General features: G+C 42.0%; 1 protein-coding gene across 5 annotated transcripts in view; it reads right to left on the reverse strand.

Annotated features, from left to right (window-relative positions):
- Positions 1-25,636, reverse strand: part of arhgap21a (Rho GTPase activating protein 21a) — a 62,862-nt gene that overhangs the window by 8,304 nt on the left and 28,922 nt on the right. For 3 of the 5 annotated variants that reach the window (XM_008308072.3, XM_008308074.3, XM_008308073.3), the window contains 13 exons: positions 21,934-22,122; positions 20,541-20,562; positions 11,727-11,819; positions 10,818-10,896; positions 10,105-10,159; positions 7,811-7,834; positions 4,614-6,573; positions 1,775-1,921; positions 1,592-1,688; positions 1,255-1,291; positions 834-953; positions 451-747; positions 1-21 (listed from right to left, as the gene is read on the reverse strand). The exon at positions 1-21 is cut by the window's left edge and continues 41 nt beyond it. In XM_008308072.3, the coding sequence (XP_008306294.1) occupies positions 1-21; positions 451-747; positions 834-953; positions 1,255-1,291; positions 1,592-1,688; positions 1,775-1,921; positions 4,614-6,573; positions 7,811-7,834; positions 10,105-10,159; positions 10,818-10,896; positions 11,727-11,819; positions 20,541-20,562; positions 21,934-22,122 (3,141 nt within the window). Of the gene's footprint in view, positions 22-450; positions 748-833; positions 954-1,254; positions 1,292-1,591; positions 1,689-1,774; positions 1,922-4,613; positions 6,574-7,149; positions 7,790-7,810; positions 7,835-10,104; positions 10,160-10,817; positions 10,897-11,726; positions 11,820-20,540; positions 20,563-21,933; positions 22,123-25,636 lie in introns of those variants that run through there. The other 2 variants (XM_017031634.2, XM_025054361.1) reach the window with 2 other exon arrangements.

A 25,636-nucleotide genomic window follows, 5' to 3' on the forward strand; every position in this document is an offset into this window, starting at 1 on the left:
ATGGCTGGTGAAGGCCGCGTTCTAAAAAAAAGGAGAAAAAAAAGACAGAAAGTAAGAGGAGCAGAAGAGGTCAGACATGGGAGACAAAAGAACCACAGTGATCTTTACGTAACGGCTGCTATCAGGTGACACAGGTAAGACCTGTGGAGTGACGCCGTACAGACAGTAGGGTTACATCCTGATGAGTGTTACACTGACGAGTGTCGTAACACAGGATCATCCCTTGTTAGAGTGACCTGCTGGTTGAGCCTGAGGCAGATGTTTGGTGGAGGATTATGAAATTATGTGTCACGTCATAATTTAACCTCTGCGAATGGAATTCTTTTTTTTTTCTTTTAGCCGCAGGAAACACCGTCGGCATTCATTCATTATATTATATATAAGTGTTTTTTAAAAATGCACTTGAACTTGAACTTGAACTTGAAGACACTTTGGATTCCCTCTCCTCACCTCTTCCAGGTTGCTGTTCTCCTGTATGACCCTGATCCAGGCCAACATGTCCTCCCGGTCCTCGGCCTGGAACAGGTACTCGCACTCGGACGTGGTCAGTCTCAGCACGTTCTTCCTCTTGGTGTCGCTGTAGGAGATGTCGATCAGACAGGCCTTGATGCTGATGGGCAGGGTCTCCTCCACCGTCTGACAGTTGGCGTGAGCCTGACCCTCCTTCTTGTCCTTGTACAGACACAGGTAGTTCCCTCGCAACACGGCGTACATCTGCTTCCAGGGCCGCATCCCACCACCGACCCGCTGTGGAGACAAAGACACCCGTTACGTGAGCCTTCATCCAGACGCCGGTTCTTCTACCAGACGATCTGAGTTGAGACGCTCCTCACCTTGCTCTTCTCTGCGTTCAGCTGCTTAAAATGCAGCAAACCTTCTTTGGACGCATCGCAGAAGACGTCAGACGACGAATCTCTCCTGGAACCCGAGTCTTCTGACGACCTGTCCACTGCCTGGGAATATCACACAAGGCATTAAAAAAATTAGTGTCTCCAGAATCTGGATAATAAAGACACTTGATGCAACAAAGTAAGAGAGATAAGAGATGGAAAAAAGTAGAATGAAATAAAGGCGTGACATTTAGTAAATCATTAAACATAAATGATCCTGTTTTTACAGCTATCATTATCTAACACACAGTGGATGATAAACGTCACCAGAAGGTTTGTCTTCTGGGTTTGACCTAATGAGCAGATAAACTCGTCTGCTACAACTGAATAAACACTGGACTGGACTAGACTGGACTGGACTCACCTTCCTCAGACCTTTGAGACCAGGTATTATGGACCTCCTACAGGAAAAAAAAAACAGAATGAAATAATCAGTATTCAGTAATCAGTTCAAATATTTTTGGTTGAACATTATTCGTTAAAATTAACTTTTTTTTAATATAGTTTGAAAATACATGGACTAATCTTTTTCTATTTATGTCATTTTCTTTATTATTTTTTTCCATTTTTATTTATATGTATTTATGTCCTTTAAGCTACATTTTATCTAAACTATATTCAGTGAAGCTAAGAGTTAGCTTTTGGCTAACTAATACTAGTGTCACCTGACTTGAAATACAGTAGTATCAGAGCAAACCTACCCTCTATTCTCTTCTCTGTAATTGTCCAGACCTTCGTCGTACGACTTTGATCGTTCTGTTTTGGAATCTGACTCAATTATTGTGAGATGGAGAGAATCTGTGAACAAAGAGAAAAAATATGAAACTGAAGGCCCTTAACTTAACAATTTAAATATATATTTTGACACTACACTGTGGAAATACCTTGACCATGAGACAGCTGTCGACGAATCAGAGGGGTTGGAGAGGTGGGACTGGGTGGGATGGTGGTGATAATGGGTGTAATGGATATAACTGCAGAGGCAGGGATGGGGGCGCTGTCCAGGTCCAGGCTGGGACTTGAAGGTTCATCTGTGGACAGTAGGGAAACAATCAAACCTCAATACATTTTAGACAACAACTAAAACTTAGTCAAGAATTGGCCAAATAGGCTAGAAGATAAACTCAAGTTAGCATGAAAAAGTGCTAATGGTTAACTGCTTAAAAAGTAAAAAAAAAAGGGATCAAAATTGATCAGAACTTTAGCAGAAATTGTGAAAATTACCCAAAAGATTATCAAACACAGTGAGCTAAAGAAAAGGTTTTATTAATTAAGGTGAGAAATTATAAAATTGAATCAATAACAAAGGTTCTAGTGTTTGGAAACACAACACGTCCGACTGTTATCTGATGTTGAATATTCCTGTGTAGAGCTGGCTGTAAACGCTGTAATAAGGATGTCACGAAGGAAAAGTGCTGCAGACACAAACACAGTAAAAACTGTGATAGCAGTATCGGTCCTGATAAGGTTCCTTTCACCTGTAAAACACAGTCATGACGTGGCATCACTGCAGACAGACGTCTGATACCTGGAGTTTAGAACGATACTGAGCCATAAAACCAAATGTAGGCAGGTTGATGAGTGCATGAACAAATGCTCTCTGAAGTAAATGAATCATATGTGGTCACGGAGTCAGCCCGCTGAGACAAACTGGAGACGTGAAAAATAAAAGGTCAACCATCTGCACATTCAGCAGAGGCTTCCGCCTAGACGGTGAACGGACAAAATGTTACCATTTTCTTTTCCAAACTTTTAGTCCAGGTCTAGAACTTTCCATCTCCGTCGCCCCACTAACTTTCTAAAAACATTACAAAATGTAGTAAGACTGGATGGAATGTCTTTTCTAGAATATAACAGGACAAAAAGTTCAGAAAAGGCATGTAGCCCTTTGTAATTTAACTGTCACTTCCACTGCTGACTCCTCACTCTTTGGTATGAAACACTGCTAAAGTTGAGAGCAGAGACAGAAACTGCTGTAAATATTCTCTCTGCCCTAATATTTCCAAACCATCTCCCCTGACAGTCAGACCTCGTCCCTGCCAAACAGATTCCTCCTTCATGTAATCACTTGTTTGTTTGGATCTGATTCTCCTTCTGGAAAGTTGGCAGCAGACGATGACGTCTGACACGTATGATGACTGACTCAGCTTCAGTCATCATTCGTGTGGATACGCAGCAGCTCACAGCCGTGTCATGTCACTCAACAGATTTCCACACTTGGTTTTTCCCAGGTGTGTAAAAAAAGCAGGTACAGGAGGTACGAAGAAAACGGCTGACGTGATGTGATGTGTCAGCAAACGTCAGACATTTCCACAGTACTGGACTCCTGAAACCATAAACATTAGCTCAATGTTACCGTACCGTTATCTAGCACAAAGCAAAAACTAGATGCTACAAAAAGTAAAATTATACAAAAAAAGTTTGATTTTAAGAAAAGTGGAGCTGAAGTAGAACTTTTAGCTACCCTGAACAAAAACAAAAAAAGCTTTTTCTAGAATGACCCAGCCAAATTAAGTTTTCCTAAAAAAGGAAAAAAAAACAAACTCAACAAACTAACCATTAACACTTTGCTGTACTTGGATATTTCTCGGCCAAATAACAGCTATTTTCTTGTGCTGCTGTTGAGTTCTTCTTGTTTATTGATGTCATATGATAACCCCATAATCTCCCACACAATGATTACGTCTCAGAAACAAAGAAAAGTCTGAAGACCTGCGGTTGTAAGTTTCTGTTTACCGCTAAATTGGCACCGAAAAAACTGCTTCAACCGAGTCTGAAAGTTTTCAGTATAAACAAAATGACAGACTCAGTTCTGCTGCACTCCACGTCCAACCAGTTTTCACCAGAAAAGAAAAGATTTGTTTGTTTTTTTAAAAACGTCATCAGAAACCAGAGGCGACGTGACATTTTGCATGTACTGTAGACAAGCTGCTCTGTTTGGGGGACAGAGTGTAGCAGTTTATTTCACTGAATGTGAAAGAGTAACTGAAGCCTGAAAACTGTTACCGCTCCGTTATGTCACAGTCCATTAGGATGATGTTCTGAGGGTTCTGTGCCTGAGCAACAAGAGCCAGGGAACAGGAGACTGACGGGAAGGAGGAGGTGGAGGAGGAGCTACTCCACAACTGAGTGTGTACCATGTGACTGTGTGTGTGTGTGTGTGTGTGTACTGCCAAAAGTGTGCTATGAAAACATTACTATTAACTGCAGTAGTGTCACACCCAAACACCAACACACACACACACACCTGACAAGATGTCAGCCTGAGTTCATCACACCACCTGCAACTGTTTTTTTAACAACATAAAAACCATCGTGTTGTGGTTCCAGTGTAACTCCCACACACTTTGTTGTTTTTTTTCCGGTTGTAGTTAAATAAAACCCTGACAGAAAAAAAATTTCTGGGGAAATTTCCCTCAATGTTTTTGGTAAGCTGTATTGTTTATGATGACATTTGAAGGTGATAACTTCCCCAGTATTACAGGTTTGACTGTGGTTACGGTATAATACCTGCTATGAGTGACAACATTTGCACAAGCAGGTCATACAAGTGCACAAACACTGTGGAAAAGACAGACAGAAATACTAACTCGGCCTCCTCACATCAGTTTGTAAAGGCTCAATATAAGATCCATTTTGCCCTGTAACATTATGTCATTATAAAAGCCTTGTTTCTGCTAAACAACAAAACTTTTTTTTTAAAAAGTACTTGTGCAGTCTTACCTATAAACGGTATAGAATCCAGAGAGTCATCCAGGTTCTTCTTTCGTGAGTCTCCCAGCCTCTTGAGGTGCTGCTCCCTGCAGCCGTCGTTAGACATCCAGCACATCACTCCATCAGCAGAGCCTGCCTTCACCAGGGGTGGAGACTTATGAACCACTCCAGCCTGGCTCTCATTCACAGCAAGTACATACGAAGGAGGACGGACGTGAGCCTTTTCTGAGTTCTTATCTCTTCTGAGAACCACAACTGTCGCATCAGCTCCTTCTACTCCATCTGGAAGACCACCGTTAGTCCGAACAAGTGTGTTGGTAGAACTGACCTTTGATTTTTGGGTCACAGCTCCATTGGTCGGAGCAGAAGGCGCACTGGAGGGAGTGAGGACAACGCTGCTCTGTTGCTGTCTCTGCATTGACGGCTTAGAGGACGGACCAGAGCAGGAGGAAGACCGTGCTGCCAACCCGGCCTCTATCCTGCTCTCTATCTTCAGACTGTCAGCCCTTCCCCTGAGCTGGAGGTGCAGAGGAGAGGGATAACCCAGATGGTTTACAATGACGGCAGCTCTTTGGTCTTTCGCAGAATCTGTGGTTTTATTTGTGGCTAAGGCAAGGTGAGAGTCGTGGTTTTTGACAGGCAGACGTGAAGGTCTCATGATGATGCCGTCACTTCTGCATGGTGACTGCACGGCTCCTTTAGTAAAAACAGAGGCAGGTAGAGGAGAAGTAAATAATGCACTTCCTTTCCGGTCCTCCTCTGGTCCCAGGAGACTCTTGTTGAGATGAGGTGAGGTCACCAGACCTCCACCCTGCCTGCTGCCTCTGGTTTCCTCTACTCGACACTGCAGCCTGTGCTCCAGCTCTGCCCTGTCACTGCCACCTGCCACCACAGCTGAGTGGCCCAGATAGTCACATGATTGTGCCCGAGGTTTGGTAACTCCTGTTGGTGTGGAGAAGGACAGAGCATCCTGGGAAACACTCCTGGGCCAGTTCCCGGCTGTTATCGTCTTCTCCGACCCACTCACAAGCCTTTCTTGGGAGGTGCTACGTAATGGAGATGTCCCCGCGGCGCTCCTACTACTTGGAGCTGCGCCTCGATCATTGGAGATGCTCCTCTGTCTGAACTGTGTGTTTAGTGCCCCCTGCTGACCTGTGCCAGTCATGCTTGGTGCACTGCTGTAGGCAGAAGTAGGACTGGCAGCTGCACGCAGACTGTCGAGGCGCTCCTGGATGGTTCGGCAGCCGTACGTGTGCAGACCCTTGGCATCTATGTACTCCTTGTAGGTGGTGTAGTTTCTCCAGTCGATGTTGAGGTGTGGGGAGGTAGAGGGGGCAGTGGGGGAGGGTGAATAATGGTTGGTGTTGGGTGAGGCTGCTGTTGGGAATGTGTCAGATGATGCAGCGGTGACCGGGGCCTGTGAGGGTGTGGATAAATGATCAGGAAAGATTGCACCAGGTCTAAAATTTGAGGGCGAGGCAAAAGATGGCGTTTCTACAGGACAGGGATCCGGGCCCTGCAGCTGTGCAGCTCCTGGTACTGTGGGGATAAGGGGTCTGGGCCGAGAAGACCCGGAATCAACTGCAGAACTGTACCGATTCTCCTCAGTTCGGTGACTGGGGCCGGCCCTAACCACCCAGGGCCCCCTATCTACGGGATCAGGAGGCATGGCTGCGGTCCTCATATTATCGTTACAGACGCATACAACCGTCTGAGGCTTCAAAGTCTGTTGGGGAGGTAGGAACGGCGGAACAGGGATCTCAACGCGGTAGCTCTTCTCATTGGTCCCACCTGGTCTTCCTGGTCCCTGGGAAGTTTTATTAACTAGGACAGGATCTGAGGACTGAGCAGCGCCCGTTGGAGACTTGACTTCTATTCGGGGGTAGCATATGGGAGGGGGCTCCGGGATGTTCTGCGCATTTCCGCTGTATGCCTCGTTCCCTTTGAGGTATGCATCCTGGGAATACGCCTGCAACAGATTACAGGAAATGATGTCACTTTGGTTGCAGGGAGGAGGGGCAGGGGGAAACTGAAGTGTTTCTCCAACTGTAATGATGACAAAGTTGTCATTTGTTCAAAACATGTGATTTCCTGGTTTCCAGGCATCATTTTAAGTCTAACGCTTTTTAACAAAATTATTCATTTGTGTCAGTTTATCAGATAATCTGATGATTATCAGATTATCTCTCCCCGACCAAATTTTAAAGTCAGTTAACTTTAACAACACAACCTATTTGTAGATTCTGATGAAATATAACAGTGTCTGGGAAGAAAAAAAAACAAGGCTGAACGTTGGGGAATAAAAAAAACACATTCCATTTTTTGACATTTCGTAACAGGAGACAGAATGGTCATCTGAATGTCACGTATTGACACGAGCATTTACTAAGAATGATGAGATCATCAGGAAGACAAACGCCGTAACTCAAAGACAGAGTTTCTTAAAACGTTACAAGGCAGAACAAAAAAAAAAAGAAATGAAAAGTTTTTAAATAAGTCTCAAATCATATAGAAGTTTGAAATAATTTAAGAGACGTTTACTCACCTTAGGTAATTTAGAGAAAGCCCCAAGACAAGAGGACAGAATAAAGGGAGGACGTTGCTGTCTACTGGTAGCTAATCCTATTTCTGTCAGCATAGTTCTGCCGCTTCTACAATCCCTGGAGAAACTGAGGTACTTTCCTTGATTAAACCGTGAAGAAAAAAAATGTAAATATCGCTAGCTCTCTGTGTAGTTCGGGAACATCACGGTGAAAATCTCCAGGCAGGACAGAGAACATGTTAAACCTCCTCAGCCTGTCAGCGTGAGTGCTCTGGAGAAAATGAGAGGGAGAGAGCAACGCGGCTGAACTTTAATCGATGCCACTCTACCTGAGGTTTCGGGTTACAATCGCACTCAGAGCGCATGTAATTCCTGCAGCCTGGTGCCTCCCAGTGGGCAAAAACTGGATTCCTGAATAATGGAAATTACAGAGTAAAATGTTTATAGTCTGCTGAGTGTTTTTCTAGCTAACTCTTAACCGGTTTATCTGGGGAAAATCATAAAAGGAATAACCCACATACTTTTAACCCTAATGACTTGATTCATAAAGCAGGAAATAACTGGGGTTATTTTTGGATGTTTGCACCTTCTACAGTGATGCATTTGACAGAACAAAACATCTGTGAGAGAGATGTGAGGGGTGGACATGGGTTTTTCTTCTTACCAGAGCAGTGATATCCCTGGAAAACTGCAGTCCACACGTTAAGACAAGCAGAGCGAAGGACGAGAGGAAAAAGAGGAAATACAGAGAAGTCAACAGGAATGAAGATGAGACACGGTGGTGGAAACACACTCTGATGTAGAGACGATGAGCAGAGATCACAGAGGAAAAAGAGATTCTGAGAAGATATCAGGATACAGAATAGACTGAATCTTTACATCAATGTTCTCCTTGAAGCTAAAGCTGAGCTTGAACTTTTTAAACTTTGCTAAATATTCATTAACGATTCATATTTATCTGGACGACATGAGCAAGAACGTCTTAAAAAATGTTAAAGAAATATTCATTAACGATTCATATTTATCTGAACGACCTGAGCAAGAACGTCTTTAAAAAGGCTCAAGAAAAATTTTAAACAAAACGTAATGTGTCAGAGAGCAATGACGTCCTAGTGGCTTCTACGATATTTCAAATTAAACATCTGCCACTCTCACCTGATCACCCTGGTCCTGCCCCTCCTCCTCCTCCTCTTCTTCCTCCTCTTTGGTGTCAGTAACACCTCAGTCAATCACAGACTATATTTCCTCCATCACACAGTCTCTGATTTCTTTACTTTGCTCATCAGATCAATGCTGTTCTACTATAAACTCACTACAACCAAAAACACGCTCCCCCTCTTTCTGCCTCCTCTCTCTCTCTCTCTCTCCCTCCCTCCCTCTCTTCCTCCCTCACTCACTCACTACTGTAAACAGTGTACTGAGAGCAGTCAGCTGACGGCTGCCTCACTCCCTCTGGTTTGTGAGTGGGATCACTGCCTCCAAAAACAAGAAAACATATTTTTTTTAAAAAAGCAGGCAAACAGAAAACACATTCATGCATTCTCGACGTCTGAACGTCTTCCTTCATCACGTCACGCCGTAATAATTTCACAAGCAGGAAAAGCCCCACACTGAAGACTATTCAAACATCACAAAGGACTTTTATTACGGAGGGTAAAGTGTGTATTTATTAAAAAATCTGTTATTTTTTATGCTCCTTATTTTGGCATTAACGGTGTCTCGTGGCTCATTAAGAAGAGTTTAATCTCATAAATCTGTCTGATGGCAGTCGGATCATAAACAACTGTAAAAATTAAAAAAAAAAAAAAACTGCCCTGGACCGGCCTGTCAGACTTAAAATTTAACTCCTGTGCAGCTCAACGCCTCATTTCAAACCTCCTGCCCTGTGAGCGAGGTCTCGTTCCAAAGTGCCAAGAGCAACTTTCTGTGGCATCAGCTCGGCTGCGGCCGGAGTAACGAGCTATGTGTGGAATTTAGTGAAACAGTGGGATCTGAGTCACTTCTTGTGCTCACTGAGATATTTTTGTTTTTCCAAACAGAGGTGAATAAAGTGTGGCGACGAGGCCTGCTGCTGTTTTACCGCCTGTCAGTCTCTGGACCCCGAACGGAGGGCGTGGGCTGGCTGTGAGCTCATCGGAGGAGCAGAAGGAGACGAGGAGGAGGTGAGAGGCTGAGGAAAGGAAGCTGAAAGTTTTTGAACCCTAACTTCACATCTGTCAACATGATAAACAATAAACGATCAGAAATGAAGCAGCAGCTCAGACGCCTTTGGAAGATGAACCTGTTCCACATGTGCTACTAATAATATGAAGGAAAAAGAAAATGAATTGTTTTTTTTTCTAAAAAAACATATTCTTGGTCCAGTTTAAATCAATTTCAGTTAAAGAAAATAAGGCCATAAATACTAAAATCCAATAGTTATCATCATAGGTCATTTTTTGTTTTGTTTTTCAAGGACAGAATCAAGCACTTTTCAAGGGTGCTTCATCATGTCTTATAAAAAAAATTCATGTAGTGAATAATAAATAATGAATTTACTTCTAACTAAAAGCTGACGACTCAGTTCTATGATTTTAAATAAATAAAATGGGAATCAAGGCGTGACAGTAGTTAGGAATCAATCCAATAAATAAAATGGGAATCAAGGCGTGACAATAGTTAGGAATCAATCCAAACATTCCATACTTACTTCCAATAATGTACTGAGAGTCTCAACAACTAACATCCATACATTAACTGCAGATGTGGATTTTAATGTTTTCAAACTGTAATGTGAGTTTGAGGTGTAATTACCTCACATACCACAAGTGTTTGGAATTTATCCTCAAAGTGAAGGAAATGCACATGAGTCATTTCCTGTTGGCGCCGTCAAACAGCCGTCAAACATCCGTCAAACAGCCGTCAAACACGACTGTTTTTCAAGGAAATAAAATCATTCGCTCCTAAATGAAAACTTACCAGCTGCAAAATGTCCTCATCCTTTGGCATCACACACAGCTCCAGAGACGCGTCGCTAAACAAGGTGGTGAAGAAACCGAGAAACACACAGTTAAGGTCAGAAAAAGGAACCAGTAAACAGAGCTCCAACAGGTTAAAAAAAACGAAACACCGCTGACCTTCAACAAAAGGATTTTTCTTTTTTTTTTCGAAACACCGCTGACCTTCAACAAAAGGTTTTCGTAGAAAATACAAAGTTCGAGCTGCATTTCTATTTTTCTTTTTTTTTTGATAAAGTCCATTTATACTGTAGCTCAACAATGGTTTGGTCTGTGGTTCTGTATCATTAGTGCACAGACGTTCAGTGGAGTGTTGGCGGTGAACAGATTAGATCTCAGCTCTGAGTCATGCAGCAGCTCTGACTCTTTTCCTGTAAATATTCCTCTTAAGACACGAGGTCTGAATAAACTCTGAAGGAGAGCAAATATTTGGCCTCTGAATGACTCTGACCAACGCCAACCAGAACGGTATCAGTCGGATTTGGACAAAAAGATTGATTTGATAATAATCCAAAGAAGGAAAGCAAAAACTTTTCCTGGTACCAGCTTCTCTGTAGTATTTAGTGCTTTTGATGAATCAGAGAAAATACATTCATACTGTATATATGTACACTCTACATATATACACTATATATATATATATGACTAGATAGCTGATAGGACCAGGACCGGTACCTGTTCTGGATCAAGGCTATGACCTGTGAGTAGGTCTTTCCGATGATGCTCTGTCCGTTCACCTTCACGATACGATCCCCTGAAAAACAAAAGGTCAAAAGGTCAGTTTTTCTGCCTTTAAACGTAAAGTAAATGTCATTATACTTTGGAGAAAGAAACACCATTGTCTCAACTGGGTCTTTAACAACTGACAAGAGGCGACAGCACTGACCACTCCACCACCACGTCACCAGGACATGTGGACATTAATGTTTGAAATGACTATAAACTGTAACTTATTGTGTATTTATCATGTAATTACATTCACAGCCACTTCTCTGTGAAGAAACACTTTTAAACAAATACAGATGTTTATTTAAAGACCAGCGTGTCCATCCAAAGATACCTGCTCTACTAGAAGAGCTTTGTGAGGAACGAACACAACATGAGTCTCATCCCAGGAGAGGAAAAGCTCCATCAGATAAAAAACAAAGCTCTTCACAGGGTTGGTCCAGTCCACTTAACATTTCCTGTAACATCTTGTTCTCCCAACCTGTTAATCCCACTTTGTAGAGCTGATTCATTGTGTTTCTGTAGTGTTTTTAGCCATAAAAAAATCATCAGAGGAATTTTGAGGAAAGGTGCAGAGAGAAAAAAAAACAAAAAACTTAGTGGAATGTTGGAATAACAGTGTGCAAATTACACTTTGTTCAACCTCCCACGGAGGAGCCATCTGTTATTTTGTAACTCATCTCTGTTTTGCCTGGCAGGTTACAAGGAAGTGGAATAAACAGGAGAAGAGACGCAGGGAAAATGTTGGCATCAAACTGCGTCTCTCACCGGGGTCAAATATTCTAGAGTTAACGATAAGCTCTGGACCTCAGAGACGGCGTGTTGGAGTGTGAGTTGTATACAGTACGAAGAGTGTACCTGTACAGAGTCCAGCTCCGTGGGCGGGGCCTCCCTCCTTCACTTGCTTGACGAAAATGGTGTCCATTGGCTCCAGACGGTTCCGCTGTCTCCCTGGTAACAAGAGAGGGCGAGGGTGGGGGGGAGGAGGAGGGCACATGGTGAGGAAATCCAGCAGGAGCAGTTCAAAAATAAGACCGTGTTGAAACAGTACCAGACTGTACACATTTACCACAATTACCAAAATCAAACTGACTTTATTTCTATATTTTAAACTTGCTTTGTCAAACCCAGAACTAGTTCTACTAACGCACCAACAGAATGACAACCTAAACTGAACATCTGTGCTCTCCTAGGGCAGTGAGGAGAAGGTCGGAGGACGTCGATGAGGCTTCACTCAAAGAAACACAAGTGACTCCAGTCTCATATGGCAAACACACACACACAGACAGACACAACATGGAGTCATTTTAAGAATGCGTGGTATGCTGGGGTCAATTCAGCTCATTCAGACTCAATAATATTTTTTCTGCATACGCAGTGCACGGGTAGAAAAGGAAATGGACACCAAAGGAGATTGAGTCAGATTAAGATTAAAAAGGCACAATCTCTAATCCATAAATCATAATCTCATATGGTCCCAGCTGTGGTGGTTGTCCCACAGATGGAGAGGAAGTGCAACATCCCAGCATCCTGCTGTTCTTGAGGGACACAAAGGAGAATTGTCTTTCAGCCGGAGGAGAAAAAATGTGTCTCTAAAAAGAGTCAGCAATTGTACAATTTTCAAAACATATTTCTTGCTTCCTTAAGAATTCCTTAAAGAGCTCAAGGCAACTTTTGGAAAGTAGAATTTACCTCAGAATTTACTCTTTTGGAAAGTAGAATTTACCTCAGAAATAAAAATGTAAGAAAAAATGTAGCTTTAACAACTAAAGATTATAAAGAGGATCAAATTCTGTGGCAGCCAATCAGAGCACAGCAACATTCCCCTGTCTCTCCACTGCATCATTCAGTTTCAGGTCAGGTTTGAAAATCACCAGTAGAATGCAGCAGAGGACAGTTCTATCTGCAGCAGAGGACAGTTCAGTCCTCGTTGCCAAACTACTGGAAACCCAGACAGAGCCGGTGTCACTCCACACCGCAGCCAAAGCCAAAGAGTTTCAGTTCAGTGATTTTATTTGGAAATCCAAAGAAAGTTTTCGTGACTTTTTAAAGTTCCCCGCTGTCCCGTGAAGACCAAACTGCTGTGAGGACGTTCCAAACGTGCAGAGAGAGTTCAATAACCGTGGCCGTTCTTGGGTGGTGCCTTGTACAAATGTCACACTGAAGGATGGGTGATGAGGTGATGACATCATCATGTACTATACAGAACTTACGTAAGACGTAGACTTAGCATCCGGATTAAAAAAAAAATGACTAGAACATGAGAACCTCTGGTTTTAAAATAACATCTCTTCAATCTACAAACTTGTAACAAGAAAGTCGAGGTTATTGTTCTGGCACACGTCTATTTAATTTCCATGTTTCCATGATTATTACAGACATGGAGCGATTATCTTCTCTCTTCAGAGTATTTGAGGCAGCACGCTGTTGTTTAATTTTTCCCACTCTCTGTCCGTCATCTGCTACAACAGTGAGATCAGAGAGGAGCAGATGGAGATATGCTCATGCTACGCAGGCACAGAGGCATTAATAATCGGCAGAACAGGTGGAAAAGTACTGTTTTTTTGGAACACCAGAACTTCATTTTAGGTTCTGTAGAATCAAATCTTTGATAAACTTGGAAGAAGAAGAAGATACTACTGCAACAGAATTGATCCTCTGCCGTGTCTATGCAGTAAAGTTCTGTCAGGTCTGATCTGTTGAGTGTTGCCAGTTTGAAAACCTGCCAGGCAGGAATCCTCCAAACAGAAGCCTGATCACAGGCCAGACCCTGTAACCACCCGACCACAGACTGCCCCTGCACAGCAGTTCATTTTGCACAGTGTTGTTGGCGCGGCCTTTTACACCAGATGCCCCTCCTGACCCGACCCTCCTCGTGTATCCAGGCCTGGGGCCTGTGTGTGGCTGGGGAATGATTTCCAAGAAGCTAGAACCAAAAGCATCGTCTGATATTATTAAGAAATTATAAAAAATCATCTCCAAGAAAAATCCAGACTCATAACATCCTATTGGGTTTCACCATAATGTACGTTTCAGTCATCTACACTTATTCTACCCTTCAGTTCCAATCTACTGGTGCAGAGTGTTTGGCCCTCTAGTGGCATGGCTGAGTGACAGCGCTGCTTTTTTGGCCCTCACGAGCTCTGGTTTGGCTGTGTCCGTGGCTGCACAGCTGGGCCTGGTTGTGTGGGCCAGTTACCCAGCTCCCCCGTTGTTTTGGGTTAGATAATGTTATTCTTCAGAGGGCTGGGACCACTGCCCGCTCTCGACATTAAACCTCGGGCTTTTAATACCGCTCCGGTCCAACGTCTTTACCAGCTGCGTGACTCTCACACTCAACCAGCACCACACCCGCATACAAATGGAGTGGTACACACGAAAATACACAAACACCTACGCACATGTGGTGCTTGTTCTTCAGACACTTCAAACACAGATGATAATGAGGTGGAGGAGGAGGAGGAGGAGGAGGAGGAGGAATGTGAGTGAGTTCAGATGGATATCTGCACAGACTCTGGTCCTAAAAAGAGGGATATGAAAATGTGCAGCACATGATCCTGATGCAAGGAGGTCCCTCCGAGGCCCCCGTAGTGAGAGAAGGTCAAAGCACAAATACACTTCACATAAAATCCATAAACTCCAACTTCCTTCAAAAGCACAGCAGGGTTTTATTGTCAAACTTCTACTCAAAGACACCGGGCTGCTTTAAAGGCCGCAGAGGAAAATAAACAGAGAAATTCTACCTTTTTTTTCTTTTTATCTGCTTTCATCTTCATGAATACTGTGTATCCTTCACACACCAACCAAGACCAAACACACACTCGGCCCCGACACACACCTGCGTGCACCCAAATCCCTGACCTTACGTGGACCTACGGCCTCATAAACCGTGTCAACAGACTTTTGTTTGTCACACGGTGAAGCGTCGTTTACGCGCTGCTGTCGGACAGACGGGTTCTCGTTAGCCTAATGGCCGCTCTCTCTGTAAACAGCAGCAGCTTTACGTCAGGCTCCTCAGCACACACTGCAGCAGGAGTGTGTCAATACGCCTTAAAGCTGCTGTCAACACTGTCGGTGCGAAGTCGAGAGGTTGTTTCGTGCAAAAAAAAAACAAACCCCAAAGTGTATTTATTCAGTGTGTTTCTAATTAGCAGCTGCAGAACAACAACTGAGTCAGGACGTATCTACTGTCCATGTATTTAGTCTTAGGTTGTATGACCTCAGACCATACGTATGTCTTAGTATGTAGAGGCTGGTTTTTTTTTGCTGGAAGAGCAATAAGGGTGAAGGAAAGGTGAAGTCGAAGGGAGTGGGGTCTGTCTTTTAAACAGAGAGGACAATGGGCTGGAGAGAGCAGTGATGAAGATGATGAAGATGATGGTGATATTCTGGAGGAACGACTGGATTAGAAATGAGAAAAAAGTCAGAAAAATGGCTCAAGTTAAAGAGTTAGAAAGTTAGAAAGACAAGGTTAGATGGAACACGTATTCTCCAGTTCACTTGGATGTTCAGATTTTAACATTTTGTTTTTTTGGTCTTCTATTTTAGGACATTTGACTGAATATCTTTGGTTGACTTGACAGGATAAGTGGTTAAAGATGGACAGATTTATGTCTTTCCCTCAAACAATGTTGTAAAACAAATCTAAATGTTATGTTGTCATTAAATTTTTGAATCATTTTTTTTGGATAAATCTAAATGTTATGTTGTCATTAAATCTTTGAATCATTTTTTTGGATTAATATGTTTACAATACTAACATAATTATACAATAAAAATAACACAACTTTCCATAATAATTGAGCATTTATAGCAAATCAATAATTGATCTTCGTACTCTCCAGTCAACACGACTTCCTGCCACTTTAGAAAAAACTGTGAAAAATAAGCACTGTGGTTGATAAGTTAAAAGATCAGACGTGTTCATAAAGGGTTGGGGTAACTGGGTGATGTTTCTCTTCCAGGGCCGTTACAAAGCCTCACTTACACCTCCACTCCATCTGATCTGCTCATCAACAACACACACATTCACACACAAACACACACTGTTTTTTTTTCCCCCAGCAGGGAGGGTGTGGGGTTTTTTCCCATCTTTTTTTTTTTTTTTTTTTTTCAGGAATCGCAAATACCAAACCCACCCGGGGGGAAAGAGGATACTCACTGACATTAGTCTGACCGCACACACACACACTCACACACACACTCACAAATAAAAAGAATAAATAAACGTAGCGTCTATTGAAACAGAGCTGTCAAAGTTCAACCCAGGGAACAAGTGACAAACATCTGGAGACAGATGTGGTGTGATTTTTAAAATACTTTCTCATGATTTAGGAAATGCACTAAACGAGCCAACTGGCAGTGACGCCTGTTAAAGGAGAGAGAGAGAGAGAGAGAGAGAGAGAGAGAGCCGAGGGTGGAGTGTGTTTATTCTGATCTTTACAAGACCAAAAAAAAACACCAGCAAAAAGTGGAAGGAGTCAATTAAATGCTGTGTTTATCTGCTCAGCGATCAGGCAGAAACCAAACCAGAGTAAGAATCGCAGTACTCTGTAGTAGTACTGCAAATATATATGAGAGTTTAGATAGAAGAGAATGAGTTCTACGGGTTATGGTTCTATTTGAATTTGCAGTAGAACTTCTAGTAATCAGGGACCGCGTAACTTATTCACGACAAAAACGTCTTCTAAATCATTCTACAGCAATGAGCAAATACAAAGGAATAAGTGCGGAATATTCAAATGTTTATGTTCATACTAAAAGCACTAAAACAAATAGTAACAAGTTCACTCTTTGGATTCTACTGCCCCTCAGTATTTATACATGTTCATTGAAAAAAACAACAGACCTCTCTGCTACAACCATAGCCTTATTTTGAAATTGTCCATCCATTCGTCAACACTTGCAAAAAGTAAAAACCAAAAGAAAAAAAAATCAATAATATTAAAAGTAACCAAGACAATTCGTCAACACTTGCAAAAAGTAAAAACATTCAAAAAATTCAATAATATTAAAAGTTACCAAGACAGTAACACATTTTTGTGCATCATCTGAAGTCATCTCACGCTTTTGAATGCCTTGTTTTGAAAAGGTCGGCGTGAGTACAGTTCAATATTTGTATTATGATTAATTTATGATGTGGTGTGTGTGTAATTGTGTGGACTGTTGTACATTGACTTTGACAGGCGCCGCAGACGGAGCGCAGGAACAAACTGAGGCAGTTTGGTTTGGAATTGGGCCTAAAAACGCTGCCACGTCAACGTGGGTGGGTGTTTATCACAGAAAAAAAACAAACAAAACAACCTGTTGGATTTATCATTACTGGAACTCAAGGTGGTAAAACATAATCTGTGTGTAAAACACAGCTCGACCTCTGCTGTAAAATTAAAGAGAAAGAATATTGTGTGTTAATAAAACACAACCCGGGAGTAAAGGACATGAGCTGCTGCCAAGAAAAGCAAAAGAGTTTACAAAGAACATTTTAGGAAATCCAGTCACTTGTTTTTCTGCCAAGACAAAGACAAGAGCACCAACATTTAAATTACATTTAAAAACTGTTTGTTAAGCCTGAACAGGAATACAAGATTTTGAAGAAAAAGTTGTTTTATATTCTTAGGTCATACTTCCGCACCGGGGGCTTAGATCCGCTGTTTTTGCCAATATTTGAGCTAACCGTGAGCTAGTTTTGAGCAACAGATTAGCTATCTTCTTTGCTAATTTAAATTATTTTTCCTTTCTTTACTGTCAGTTTTCTAGCTGTTTCTGGACCTACTGTTAGTCACATTCATTTGCTATATTTTTGCTAAAGCCTTGATTGGTGTGGTATATTTTTGCTAAAGCCTTGATTGGTGGGGTTGGGATACTGTCTCCTGTTTTTTAGCTAATTTTGCTACCTGAAGCTACATTTTTGGCTAATGTTTAGCTTTGTTGTGTGTAGTAGTTTTACATGAGTTGTTTTAAAGCTAATATTTGAGTTACAAATAAAAGAATACCATTGTGATTCCTAGACTAACTTTTTTGTTGTTGCTAGAACTACTGTAGTAGTACCATGATTTAAAAGACGAGTTAGTTCCACAGAACTCCAGTCTAAATGTCTCTCTGTAATCCAGAGTCATTCTAAAAGTGCAGCGAGAAAAGACGAAACTTAAGACAGGGCTTTGTTAAAGAAGGTGGGGCAGTAAAAAAAAAAAAGCCCACAGGAGAATTCTGGGGGAATTCTGTTTGCCTGAGCTGGACTGCCTTCTCCGTCTCTGCACACTTCATGGGAACGAACCAAATTCCGACGGCAGAAAAAAAAAGAAAGAGAGAGAGAGAGGGAACTAACAGTGGTATCTGCAGAGAAAAGTTTCACGTTGAATGAAAAACCAATATTTGAACAGATGGTGACATTTTTATGTTGCTTCTCCTGCTGTGTGAAGGAGGTACTGGGCAAAAAAAAAAAAAGAAAATACTGGCTCTGAATGTTTGCCCTTTGATAACTTTCGCTAAAACCCACAGACGAGGAGAAGGAGATACAGGAAAGGCCGAGACGGACAGGAGAGGAGGAGGAGGAAGTGAGATAGAGAAGGAAGATTTGGGATAACAGCCAGCTGGTATGTACACAAACCTCTGTGAAAGGAAATAAACAGGTCTGTAGACCAGAGTTATTTACCTACAGAAGGAATGACCACTGTTTAGGTCTGTTTATCTGTGTATCTATGTCTGTGTTTTCTAAAGATTTTTAAGTGATTCCAGCGACAACACCCTGCTTGCAACACGCGGTCAGCGACCCCCCCCCCCCTCGCCCAATATTTCTGTCCCTTTCCAAACACCAACAGTCTCATCACACACTGGCTGGGACTCAAACAAACAAACTGCAGTCCATCCAGGCCAGAGAGGCTGCAGCGAACATCACACATCTGAACGTGTCAGAAAGTGAAGCAAGATTCCTGTCAGTGAAAAGACCAAACACATGGGACGTGTTATTCCCCGTCCACGTGGTTAGAGTTCGTGTGTTGCTGGCAGCGTCGGTGACCACCAGCGTGCTTTACTCCTAACTTGCAACATTAACCGCACACAATTTGCGGCCACTGATAAATGTGTTGAAGCTCTAAAGCCCTTGCCTGCGCTGTTGGCAGATTTGAGAGAACTTCTGCGAGACAAGCCAACCCTGGAGGTTTACAGGGACAGTCTGTACAAGGACAAGGATAGAAAATAAGAAATATTTATTGACAGGTTTTTTTTTTTATTGTATTTTGGAGTAAACGTCTTCCCTGGCTGGTGTACGAACCTTCACTAACCTGCTCCACCACCTGTGTTCTATCAGCATCAAATAAAACAAACAACAAAGTTCCACTCAGAAACAAAGCAGCATAAAAAAATCACACCTGGGTTGTGTGGATTCTGCTGCAAAACTAAATAACAAACTATATGCATATAACAATCTAAATCTAGAAGAGAAACATTTTTTTAATTATAATTTAGTTATTAAGTTGCCATTCATATAATATACGTTGTTATAGTCGTTCTGACCTGTCAGAAAAATCCTCATTGTTCCCGTCAGCAGCATTGTTCCCACCGTGAGAGTCCAAATCTAAAGCGTCAGCAGCATTGTTCCCACCGTGAGATTCTCTGAGTCCAAATCAAAACTCGACTTCGTCCAAACTAATTCATTTGAAAGACGTTTTGGACTCTTTAAATAAACCTGGCCCTGGATTTGCGGGAAGGTGGGAAGAGGAAGCGGATTTCATTCCCAGTTACAGAAACTATCAGGGTCAGAAAACACGGATGAGGTGAATGTGAAAACTGAGTGTTTTTCTGTTGTTGTTCAGGAAGCTGATACTTGAGGCGTGAAGTGATTACAGTCACTAGGAAGTAAATATGAGTTTCAGGATTTAACAAAAAGACTTCTCTATTTCACTCATCCAGGAATTAAAATAATTTTAAAAAACAGACGGAAGTGAAGTAGTCAATGTTTTACTTATTTATGTCTGTTACAGCTTCACTGTTTTACATCGATATCAGCCACAGATACTGAAACAACACAGACGTAATGCCCGAACCCATTTCCCTAACAGTAACTATTACAAATATATGTCTAATCTTAACTCTGATTCTGACTCTAATTCTAATCCTTGCCCCAAACTAAACCTTAACCCTTCAAATATACCTGAGCAAACAGTAATAGCTGTTTTAAATGACGCCCTGCAGGTGAAGTCAGGGAGGAATGTGACAGTTCATAGACAGTGTAACAATGTAACGACACACTTCTTCCCTCAAGACTTTCCTGTTGCCAGACTAGAAGCCTGCATGTGTGTGTGTGTGTGTGTTGTCTAATGTTGTGAGGCCTGTGTTGAATGAAGCACGTGGACCTGCAGCAGCTACAATAGCTGTGTGGAATGTGACACCCAGAGCCAGGAGGCATCGATGATGAAACGTATCAGTAAAAAGAACAGCGTTACTTTCTCATTAGCCTGAATCACTGACTTTCACTGATCACTCAGGGCCGTGCACTGAGTCATGACGCGACGGTTATTATGAGTCACTGTCTTAACAGGCAGCTGACGAGGAAGTATTTAAAACCATTATTTCAAAATGTTTTCTAGACATCTGAGGTCAAACGTTTTCTCTGATTTTCACAGCTGACATCAATAATGTGCGCTTTATAAGATAACAATGACAGGTTACACTCACCTCGGCTGCCGTTTTCTTCATCCTGGAAGATAAAGAAGAATTTCTCATTTAATGAAAGCATGACATCATGGCAAAAAAAATACAAATACCTGTGGGGTTTTTTTTATTATATCAGTGCAGACAGAGATGAACCAAACAAAATGCATACGCAGAAGAATACATTAAGTTTCTCTGACAGAGGCAAAAAAAAAAATGTAAAAACAAGCAATACACAATAAAAATATTTAATTTCTAAACCATGAAGTTGGTTCTGTGTTTGGAATATTTGTGTATCCACCTAGTCTGACTTATTAATTAATGAAAACATACATAATGGTAGTGATTTTTTTCTAAACCAAAAAGCTCATGCACAATTTAAACAATCATCACAAATTCAGTTATTAATCTTTTTTATTTTGTTTTGCTAATTTAAATCCTTTTTATTGTTTGTATGACTCAAAATTAAAAATGTGTTGAAATATATATATATATATATATGAATGCATGTTTTTACACCATTATATTCATAATTTCTATGTTAAAGTCTGGAAACACCCATGCGTCCCCTCACCCATCTGTGGGCCGTGAGGTTACAGTCAAAGGTAGATGTTAGCAAGACAGATATGACTAATCAGAGGAATTCCATCAGCTGAACTATGCAGCTCCAACTTCATCCTGTATCGACTCCTTTCATCTCACCATTTGGTAAAATAACATTGACCCTCGCTAGAACATGAAAGAGGCCCAAGAACCAAAACTGTGATACCAGAGATCACCTCAGGGAGTAACTGTCTATCTCTTTATACAAATATCTCAAAGTCCAAACTTTTGCGCGGCAGTTCCTCCAAAAACACGCGGCTCTGAAGCCAAAGGCTATAAACCTAGACGCAGTGTGTAAACGTTGCAGGAAATCCTTCAGAGCAAACACAGGAGGTTGTCAAAATACACTTCAGAGGAAAGTAAACGCAACCTTTCCTGAATTATCACTAACAAAAACTAATAGCAGGGAGGCCGTGATAAGACTGGACACTGGAGAAGCAGCACATGTTTCTGTTGGAGAAAACCACTGCCCCAAGAAGAGGCTCCGAGGATTAACACTGCAGTAAAGCTGAAGCTACACGTGCTAATAAGTACGTTTGGTTCTCAGTTAAAGAGTGTACTGCTGCCTCCTGTGGTCCAAATCTGTCACTAGGTTTGTTGTAAATAAATTAAATTAAAGACAAATTGTAAATATGAACCCAACACTGACTTTTCCTCCTTCATCTACACCTTGAAGAAGCTGAACTTCCCCGTTAAACCACACTCTTATATAACACGACACACTCTGATAATCAGGTCTTTTTTTTTCTCCAACAGATGCTCTGGTTGTTGTCTTGATTTTATCAGCGGTGTCAGAGGTGCTGTTCCCTCTCACCTTCAGTGAGTTGTGGACGGCAGACTCAGGAGGGTAAACGATGAAGTGCCGCAGCGTGAAGCCAAAACCCTGGGAGGTTCGACGCAGGTGGAGCGTCTTTGGTCCCGGCCAGGAGAAAGGTTCGTCCTCCGCCCCGGGGGAGGTGTTGGCCGACACCTCGCTCTGATCTCGCCCATCCTTCTGCTTCGCCTGAAGTGAGGACACAAGAACAGAAATGTCTGTGTGAGTGCTTGGACCTTTTGCAACATTTTTTTTCTTCTCCTAAACCATCATCGCTTCACTGAAACAACATCTCAAGACGCTTCAACGTGGGGTTGACCTCCCGGGCTGAGAGTGCCTGGCGTGTCTTGCACAGGGAGCTCAGAAGTGGTCGTAATAATAATGACACACGTTTTCACAGATAGAGGTGAGATTTACTCTGGAATAACACAGATTCCCCGTAGGTGATTCAGCCAATACATCAAGGTACTGTGTTTCTGAGGAGTCAGGAGGTGCCAGGAGGAGGTGTGTGTTTCTGGAAAAATAGTACAGAGAACATGATGATGGGGGGGTGGAGGGGGGGGTAGAGGGGAGAGGGCGCTGCTGTTGAGCAACACTGGGTGAAGAACTGGTGAGGTGTTGTGAAAAAAGTGGGACAAAATCTTAAACATTTATAACTGATGACTACTTTTCTATTTTAAGCTAAAACACATTATTTTCACTAATTAAATATGATGCTTTATTAATTTTGACAGCCCTAATAATTCATATTAACTGTAATGGAATGTAACGGATATCATTATGGTAACTTTACCACGATCTTAATTATTTTCAGTAAAAGTTCCGGAAGTCAGGAAGTTTCCTAAATTCGTCTGCTGGCATCGGCGTGTGTTCAACTTGTTTTACCTAAATAAAAAACTATTTGCGGTCAAATACCTCAGTGTTATTGAGTGCATTGTGAACCACAGTGTATGGTCTAAATATATATATATAGCAGCACCATCCACATTTGGCCCTGGCACCACAGACACGTACATCTGGCTCCAGTTACCACACATTTGGTTCTTTACGGGGCTATTTGGCCAGTTTGCATGACGACAGACTTATCTGCAGCATTCCCACATTCCTACTGTGACAAACACGGGATAAGACAGGATAAAAACAACCCTGGAACGCTGGCAACGCTCCACTTACATAACATTGCGTTCGTGCCTACAGAACACAACATGTGCTGCACATCAGCAGTAAAACTACAGAGATATAGTTAAAAAAAATATACACGGTTTACATCGATTAAAACACACGACTGATGTAAAGTCTGTAGAAACACCCAGATACAGCCGTGTGTTTACTGCACGTGTCTATGATACAGCACTGAACTGAGGAAAACTCCCCTAAAAATGTATCACCTCACATGTGGTCATGGGACCTAGGACTAGAGTGAACGCAGGGCTGAATATGTTCTTTAATCAAATATTTACGGTACTTTCCAGCAAAGAAAAAAAACATACTCTTATATCACACACCAGTGATGACGCAACACTAAACCACAGAGGACGACCAAACTATGTCCTTCTTATTTACCTTGGCTTGGAAAACAGCATTATATGAAAAGAAGGAGGGATGATGCTGAACTGACCCAGATCAAGGTCAACTGTTTGTTTTTTTTTCATTTTCTTTATGGTACCTGTTCAAACTTCTGAACATTTTCATGACCACCTGTTTCATCAGGCAGCAGTCTCCAGTAGACAGTCTATAGACCAGTCCAATGTGGGTCAAGTTGTATTCCAACATGTCTTAGTGTGAAGTTAGTTGCCCCAAAACAATTCTATTCTGTACTTCATATACTACGTACACCATACTATACTTTACTGAACTACACAATACTATAGTGTACTGTACTGTACTGTATCATTTCCTCAATCTTTTATCCAAACAGTTCTCAACAGTATGTACTGTAAGTACTACACCTGAATACTACGAGGATCAGAGAAATAAATAAACAAATGATTTAATTAAAATGACTGTTTTTATGTCTTTACAATATTATAGTTTTATTTTCTGCTGCCGTTCAAAGGCAATTGTTACATTAATTACAAAATTTAAAAAATTTGAAAAAAAGTTACAGTAAACTGTGAACAAACATGAGTTCTGTCCACTTCCTGTCGCGGCTCCTCTTGGTTTATGAACATGAAGACAGTTGGACGGAGGACATGACCTCTGACCCAACGTCCTCACCGTCAGGTCCAGAGACTCTGGGACCCCCACACACACCCACCCCCGCCCCTCTGGCCTCCACACCTCTGTGAGAGCAGCAGATGTAGAGGCCTCCAGAGAAACAGAGGGATGGGTGTGGACCTTATGCTATGACTGGTGAAATCAGCGCCAATACTCAGTGGTGTGGAGCTGGAACAGAGCCTGGAGTCCACAACGTTACTGAGAGCAGGAGGAGGAGGAGGAGGAGGAGAGTGGGGAAGGAGCTGACGATGTCAGACTCAGCTGTTTGTTTTGATTCCATACTGAAAATTTAATGGTGGATTATGCAACGGCTGAGCCATCTGACTGAAATGCACCATGGCCTGAGGAATCCAAACACACATTTCTCCCATTTCTCTCTTCCCATGTATAAACCCAGAGACTGTGTGTGAAGTAAGGACCTGTAGGAGACGGAGCTGAAACTCTATATGAACAAAATTCTATGGTGAAACTAAAACCACTTCTTGATTTCCAATGGAAACTGCATGGGATTTATTATTTTTCTTTTATCTTTATTTAACAGGAAACATGTAATGATTAGAAGTCCCACCGACAACATGTTTCTGATTTATTCTTAAGACGTTTAACCAAAAATAAATCCTGCAATCTCAGGCTGTAGTTTCCAACGCTTTACTTTTTAATATATGACTATGAATCTCTGCATTTTGGGACAGATTCTCAGAGTTCCCATCCTTATACCTGAGACATGTAGGACACAGAGTGTGTTACTTATTAGTAACCAGAAGGATGAAAAACATGGAAGACAAAGGAGACTCATCTAAGTGGTGCAGGAGGAAGTGCTTCCATCACACTGAGTGGTAAGTAGAGACAGAGACAGATGAAGGACTAGAGTTTCACCTGAGGTGTATTCAGACTGGAGACTGCAGCTACACACAGATGCTGCAAGTTAGAAAAAAAAGTCCACTCCTGGTCCTTTTATGCATTCGAATGTGCGAATTTGAATGGCATCCCTTGTAGACTCAGCCCTTCTCCACACTTTTTTTTTTAAACCAGTGAGTCACACTGGAGTCGTCTGACTTCATAGGTCTAATTCTTTCCTCCCTCTGATTCTTGATTCCTTCTTTCCAAACATCTCTCCTTCTCTGACCACATTAGTCATCCTCAGTCGATAAATCATGAGAAAATGTGGCTTTAATTCCCCTCTCTGGTGCCTTACTGGGCCATCAACCAGTAAACTTAAAGTGCAAACAACAAAAAAAACACAAGAACTACAGAGATGTTGTCCAAAAAAGTTGGAGGATTTGGCTGCTTCACAGCTGGAAAACATAGACATTGCCCTCTGACAGCATACAGTACAGCAGAGAGGCAAGGTCGGTCCACCATGGGGTCCAGAAATAACAATGAACGAAATCTTACCCCCCATGCACACACACACCCCCACACACACACACGTGCACCACTCGTATTACAGAAGGTATAGGTCAATGAAACAGGAAGACTCTGCTGA

The sequence above is a fragment of the Cynoglossus semilaevis genome, chromosome 3, assembly GCF_000523025.1.
Source record: "Cynoglossus semilaevis isolate Cse_v1.0 chromosome 3, Cse_v1.0, whole genome shotgun sequence".
Classification (NCBI taxonomy): domain Eukaryota; kingdom Metazoa; phylum Chordata; class Actinopteri; order Pleuronectiformes; family Cynoglossidae; genus Cynoglossus; species Cynoglossus semilaevis.